Here is a 7365-nt window from a genome sequence, read left to right on the forward strand (position 1 = left end):
GATGTAACGAGTCAGCAGTATGTATTGCAAAGATGTGGGAACCTTGTGTTTATCTAGACACAACAAAGGTATCTGATGACATCATCTCCAGTTATCAAAATGTTTTTCCCTTGCTTTAACGGACAAATTAAGACAAAGGAGGTGGAGGATTTCAAGATTTATATTTTGTGAAGAAACAAGTCAGCTATATGAATCTGATGCATGCATGAGCCTGTTAGAACCGTTCTTTCATCTACTTTATCTCCGTTTTCTCATTCCTCGATGCGCAGGTTTTTTTGCCATGTCAAGTTGTTTTATAATATAAAAGACATTGCGACACATACGGGCACAAATTGCAGTTTGATTCAGTTGTTATTTCCATTGGAATGGAATGTTAAACACAACAGTTGGAAAATCTGACTTTTATCAGATGATGTATCATGTGACGATGACTAAGCACAGCATGTGACAGTCGTAAACCCAGAGTAGAAGAAGTCAGGTGTTATTCTCTTCCCACTCAGGTGCATGTGACAGCAGGTTGGTTTTCCAAAAAAACATATGTGCAGTGTTTTAACTCTGACCATCAATTTGCAAACAAAATCTATTGTTTTTGACTTTCCAGGGAACTATAAAGTGTCCACGGAGTTTAATGTTTTTCCTCATGAGCATACGTAGGTGGCCCAGGTTAGGGTTGAAATATGAGACCAGACAGGTTTAACCAGATATGCAAGCTTGTGATCACATATAAATGCTGCAGAGTTTACATGGTGTGAGCTTGTACTGGATCATTACTCTGTGGAAAAATGACCATCAACAGCTTCGAAATTGAATATGACGCCATCAACAGCAAGAACACCTTCACAAATGGAGATACCATCAATGGAAGGATCATCGTGGAGACCTCTAAAGAAACAAAAATCCAGTCACTTGTTTTTATAGCTAAAGGAAAAGCTCATGTTTCCTGGCATGAACACTATGGACAATACCAACATTATGTCTACTGGGCTAATGAGAAATATTATGATGTCAAACATCATATGTTAAGAGAATCAAGAGAAGATGGTAATGTTTGAAATTAATTATCACATGTGCCTACTTTAATGATATATGTTGTTTAGAAATAAGCATAAGCAAGTTTTTCTTTTCTAGGAACTGAAGTCATTGGAAAAGGAAGGCATGTGTTTCCTTTTAGCTTCAAGATACCTGACAGGTACTTTTTCCTTACTTATTCTGAATATATTATTTAATTCTTTTCAGATTAGAATCACGTTTTCCTTTTTTACCCCACAGAAAAATGCCATCGACTTTCCATACATCCATCGGCAAAATTGTTCATAAGGTCAAGGCAGAGCTTAAACAATCTATGAAGCTGACAAAAGAAGCTAAAGCCCACTTCACCTTTGTATCCAAAGCAGACACGAATATCCCAGCACTCATGGTAAGAAGAAAGAGGATAAATATTGCACCTGATATTTTATGAGCAGAACAGACTGTTAACTTACTATATTGATAACAAGTGGGATCTAATGTTTAGGAACCTCAACATATGTGCAAGGACAAAAGCATTGCTTTTGGTTCTGGAAAGGTCTCATTGGATGCCCACACTATGAAGAAGGGATATAAACCAGGTAAATTCACATTTCAAGAAGATAACATCATTTTTCATTCCTCCCCCTGACAGGAAAGAAGAGACTAGACTCGTAAAGGGGTTGTATCAGGCCCCTTATGCCACTGGGACAGACCAGAGTGTTACTATCAAAAAATAATCAAAAACTCAGATTGATAAATGTTTTTTTTCAAAATTGACCATTTTTCTAGTTTTTGGGACGACGGTTCATTCATATTCATGGGCATTGAATTGCCACCATATCAGCACATTTGATGAGAACCCTCCATCCTAGTCTCCCGTATGAACTGATTCTTTAAATGTAATGTCTTGATGTGTAATCATTTAAAACTAATCTGCTCTTTCCATTCCACAGGCGAGGCAATCCATGTCACAGTTGCAATCAACAATCGCTCAAGTCGTTCAGTGAAGCCCAAATTTGAACTGTATGAGAAGAAGAGTTACTTTGCCCAGGGTAGGAGGAAAGTTCACACACAAAAGATCCTTAAAGACAAAGTGGAGACAGTTGATGAAAAATCTGGCAAAACAACTGTGACCAAGGTGATCAACATCCCTACGGAACTACCCCCATCCATTTTAAACTGCTCCATCATCAAGCTGGAGTACAGGGTGAAGGTAAGCCTTTCTAGTGTCATCAAAACCATTCAATTTTGATTGAGGAAAAAAAAAAAAACAAGGTCTCACTTTTCTGTTTCTTGCGATTTAAAAGTAAGAATTTGACATGAATATTTCCCAGGGAAATGTCTTGCTGAATGCAAAAAAAAGAATTATGTCATGAAGCAATATGTCAGATGCCATGGTGCAGCCCCTCCCTCTAGGAATGGCTCCCAGACGTTCCAAATTCAGGGTGGGAGGGAGGGCCTCTGAACGCCGGAGCACGCTTGGTCTTGGGTGGAACGGTCTGGGTCAAGACTGGAATGGTCTGGGTCACGACTGGCACCGTCTGGGTCACGGCTGGAACAGGCTTGGTCGTAGTGGGGTCAGCAGGCTGGTGCATATCGGTGGCAGCCGGCTTGGGAATAGCAGCGGGCTGTGGGGACGGCAACACAGGGGAGGCAAAAGGAGAGGTGAGAGTCTGGTGGATACCACGTCCAAGTCTTTGCCAAAAATGTCCACCATAGACTCGTAGTGGACTTGTCTCACTATTCCCCAGACTTCCTGGATTGCGGAGGTCCCCGGAATCAGCCCCCACCGGACCACTTCCAGGATGTCCCCAGACAATTTCCACCGGTCGAACATATCGACCCCCTCGGCCAAGCAGAAAGCACGACTAAGCCGGTTATCAAAAATACTTAACGTTAGAAACACTAAGCAAGACTATGGATAAATAACAAAATAACTGTGGCTATGGTGGCAAAACCTGACTTCACAAGACGTGGCATGATCATGAAGGGTTAGTGAGGATTTTGCAATGACTGTGACTGACCCTAGAAATGAAATACTGTGGGGAGGTGATTCGTGATGAGGTGCAGCTGTGGGACCGAAAACAGGTGACTTGAGTGAACTAAGTGACAGGGGAAAAAACATGACAAGAAACCTGAAAACAAGAATGATCAAAACATAAAACCGTGACACAATATCTCCAAGACACTCCTTTCTTGAAAAATTAAGAACATCCAGTCAGCAGATGAATCTGAAAGTGCTGATAAAATCAAACTCTGCCCATAGAAAACTAATAAGAGTGCCCTTTATTAGCTAAATAAAGAATTAGGAATCAGATTGACTTGAACTGGTATTAGATTTTCTCCTTTTTCTCCCTTATAGATTTATCTTGATATCAAATGTGCTGTTAACCCAGAGGTCAAACTCCCCATTGTCATCCTGCCTGAGTTTTCCAGTGGAAGACAACCACCTGCTTCTGCCAGCTTTGGATTTGAAGGATTTGGTGAATCTGCCAAACCAACCTGGAGCACTACACCACAAATGCTGGAGCCACCACCTTCATATGAAGCCTGTGCAATGTACCCCTCACCTCCCTCTGGAAATGGCAACTATAAGTCTGCTCTTTAAATACCTGTCCTGAAAGGTAATGTCATTATTTTGGCATTGCACATCTGTAACACTGTCAGACACATCCTTTTACTCCATATATATTCTCTACATATATTTTCCAACAACTTGACCTCAAACAGTGAGGTTGGACATTCAGATGTGTTACATAGTTGATAATGAAGCTTTGAGACACAAATTTGTGTCACTCCGCTCTCCCACGGCGAGACAAGAGAATAAAACCATATCTCACATCTCCGTCTGCAGCCACAATTGGTTTAATCAAGTTTGTTTTCATATGCAGTGCTGTTGCCTTTGAACTTTGAGCTGGGATGTGTGAAGTTTCTATTTAAGCCCACAATAGTGTATTATTTAATGTCCATGAAAGATACTTAAGTTTACTGTGCATAATGTTATACAGCATCCCACATTTTGAATAAATGCCTCATGTGTGCCTTTTGTATTCACGTCAATGTAAACTATGTTAATGTACTTGTATTAAAGTGTTTCATATAAATCCACTTTTCTTATTTATCGCAAGACTGGCTGTGTTCATTTTTTTTTTAAATGTGTTGTTTGAATGAACTGGCGATTAGGACAATCAGTAGCTGCACACACATCTTTCCTGTGACACAGGAGTGATATTGTGAGGGCAGACTTGTCCCTGGAAGGTGTCCCAAAATAAAATGGTCCTTGTCAAGGAACCTGCCGAAGTGCGACAACTCCTCTGAGAGGAGTCATGTCCTGATGCCAGGCAGCACATTCACCTGAATAAAGCACTGCAATTTCACATTTCATAATACCACAGATATGAATAGTTCTCATGTCACTCAGCAAAAGAGAAGCCTGCAGTCATGACTACTTTGTCACTTTATGCATTAAGCATTTTTTTCTTTATGTATTGTACACCCTCACAAAATAACCACAAACCCTCCCATCTCCATTGGGAATGGTGGTTATTTTTATGATTATGATGCCACTTAGTGCTCTCAAATGCGGACCAGGCATCGGCCACAGGTGGTCAGTACTGCGTCTGCCAAAGCTATTTGGGGATGTTGCAACAGTGTTGGCTGATGGTTAACAGCACTACATTAGGACCAACAAATAGGTTATGGAAAGTATCCTGACCCTGGATTTGTTAGCACTGTAGCAACCTTAATGCAAAGTTATTCCAAATGTTTAAGGGATTTATGCCTCTGAAGTTGAACATAACAAACCATGTAGGGATGTTGGTGTGGTTTTCATCAATGCACTGTGCTTAAAGCAGCTTGAATCATCACCACTGTATTCATACCATGGGAAAGTTTAGGATAGTTCATCTTATTTACATTAACAGCTATATCTGAGTATGTAGCAGTAATAACTGTGTGTCTGTGCTGTGTGTCATGAATTAGAGGGAATGAAGTAAAAGTATAGACATACTGTTATTAACAGTAACACAAATAACGCGCACATGCCCTATAGCTCACTGTTCATTCAATTCATGTTACTCATTCTGCAAGACTGCTGGCTAGAGTTACCTGTGTGAAAGTGACACCTGCAGGCTTGATCACATGATCATCTGTGACACAGTTACAGGTTCTGGAGAAATCCACAGCTACATCATCACCGGAATTGTTGTTCGTCAAGTAAAGGATTCATCTCAGTACTGCCAAGGATTGATTCAAACCTGGTTATCAGTTTATCATTCAGAAAAGGACAATCTTCCTGCTTTCACTACCAGGTCTGAAAAAAGCTGCTTGATGTGTTCTTACAATGACGGTGAAGCATTTCATATTGGAGTACGACAAGGTGAATGAACAGAGCACCTACTCTCCTGGGGATGTCTTAACTGGAAAAGTGACAGTGGTGACCAGCAAGAAAATCAAAGTGCAGTGTTTTTTGGTCAAAGCTAAAGGAAAAGCTAAGGTAACTTGGCATGAACAGGATGGACAAACCACAGTGGTCCACAGCAACAAGAAGAAATACTTCTATTTTGAGCATATTATTCTTCAGGATAAAAACAAAGGAGATGGTTTGTATTATATACTCACAAATGGGCATAAAGGCTGATCTGGGCTGATCATTATTCTGTAGTCTGATAATGTAATTGTTAAGGTTACATTTGATTTAAAAATGCTTCTTTTTAATAGGTTCAGAAATCATGGGCCCTGGAAGAAATGTGTATCCATTCAGCTTTGTGATTCCAAATACGTAAGTGATGTAGTCCTTTGTATTACCTTTGATATTAAATATAAACACTTTCTTATGATGTGGTAAGATTAAATAATTTTCCTTTTGTGTTTTTTTCCTAATAGAGACATGCCTTCAACTTATAAAGGGAAATGGGGAGAGATCACATACAGTTTACGAGCACAGCTGACTCAGTCAATATGGCTTGTACACAAAACCAAGACTGAGTTCCCTTTTCTGACCAAGTCTGAGTTTCCCTTTGCCTCTAAATCAGAAATGATATTAATTGGACTTAAGGTAGGAAAATATTTTTGTCTCCACTTTTCATTTTCACATTTTTCCGCTTGGTCTGAATCTTCTGTCTTTACTGCAGGAGCAACAATATGCAACCAGGATCTCATTTTTTGGCTCTGGAAAGGTTACCTTAAATGTTACCTCAGAAAAAATGGGCTTGAAGCAAGGTAATGACATCATTTCTGCATTGTCTTCATTGAAAAACAAATTTGTTTCACTTTAATCTAGTCCACCTCGTGCCAGTCTACCTCCTTGCCACAGCCGAGGTGCCCTTGAACAAGGCACCGTACCCCCATGCTCCCCGGGTGCTGTGAATGGCTGCCCACTGCTCCAGTGTATGGCATCTGTCTCCATGAGTGTGTGTGACCCTGTGCATATGCATGTGTGTGTTCAACAGGTGCCAACCTGGATGGGTTGAATGCGGAAGAGTAATTTAGTGTAACTACATGACAATAGCTGATAAAGTAATCTTAATCTTAATCTTAAACAGGTGAGGCCATGGGAGTTCTTGTGGAAGTACTCAATGACTCAGCACGACGAGTAATACCCAAATTCTGCCTGTGTGAGAAGCAGACCTTTGTTGCGCAGTCAAAAAAGAAAGTACACACAAATGACATCTTCTTTGGGACAGGAGATGCTGTTCCAGCTGAGAGCCGCCGAACTATAACCAAAGTTCTGAGAATCCCTCCACGACTGCCCCCTACCTTCTTCAACTGCTGCATGATGAAGCTCGAGTACAGAATCAAGGTACTTATTCCAGTAATGCAAACTCACTCTGTAACTGTATAAATAAAAAATAAAAATAAATTTGATTGGAACTATCCCACACCACACTCTACCTATGAATCATACCTAATTGTGAAAAAATGAATCATTGATACTTTGTGTAAACATGACATGTGGTTTCATTTGTTTCGTAGAATAATTAATCAATCAAACAAATAAACACAAACTCTTGCATTATGAAAACAGCACCACACAGTGGCTGTAGAGAAGAGACAGGAAAAAGTGAGAGGAAGGAGGGGTTGAAAGCCTGGTGGCTTGTCCAAACACTAATGAGGGTACATGAAGGAAAAAGTGTCATATTACAGCCCATCCTGTTCCATCGTGCCATCTGCTGAAAAAGATTTGTGTCAGTGCTTCCAGTAAACTCTGGTGTTAACTGTACAGAGAAATGGCAAAGGAAGCTCACACTGCACTCTCATCCAAGTGATCCAAGCAGGTCTTTTCACTGTTATGCAAGAGATAATTTTGCTTTTGATTTTTACTCCCACAGATCACTCTCGATGCCCCTCTGATGAGAG

General features: G+C 40.4%; 1 protein-coding gene across 1 annotated transcript; it reads left to right on the plus strand.

The window, feature by feature from the left end:
- Positions 1 to 712: 712 nt before the first annotated feature.
- LOC140309987 (arrestin domain-containing protein 3-like) lies at positions 713 to 3788 on the plus strand. Its single transcript, XM_072388081.1, has 6 exons — positions 713 to 1041; positions 1129 to 1189; positions 1270 to 1417; positions 1514 to 1607; positions 1962 to 2221; positions 3371 to 3788. The coding sequence occupies exons 1-6, from the start codon at positions 783 to 785 to the stop codon at positions 3614 to 3616; spliced, it is 1068 nt and encodes a 355-aa protein (XP_072244182.1). The 5' UTR covers positions 713 to 782; the 3' UTR covers positions 3617 to 3788.
- The last annotated feature ends 3577 nt before the right edge of the window (positions 3789 to 7365 follow it).

The sequence above is a fragment of the Leuresthes tenuis genome, unplaced genomic scaffold (genome assembly GCF_036924035.1).
Source record: "Leuresthes tenuis unplaced genomic scaffold, fLeuTen1.0.hap1 SCAF_6, whole genome shotgun sequence".
Classification (NCBI taxonomy): domain Eukaryota; kingdom Metazoa; phylum Chordata; class Actinopteri; order Atheriniformes; family Atherinopsidae; genus Leuresthes; species Leuresthes tenuis.

Excerpts from the sequence above, each read along its gene's own strand:
- LOC140309987 (XM_072388081.1), top strand. The coding sequence starts at position 783 with ATGACCATCAACAGCTTCGAAATTGAATATGACGCCATCAACAGCAAG. Across the intron at positions 1,042-1,128 it reads AAGAGAATCAAGAGAAGATG|GAACTGAAGTCATTGGAAAA; the intron begins GTAATGTTTGAA and ends TTTCTTTTCTAG. Across the intron at positions 1,418-1,513 it reads CGAATATCCCAGCACTCATG|GAACCTCAACATATGTGCAA; the intron begins GTAAGAAGAAAG and ends TCTAATGTTTAG.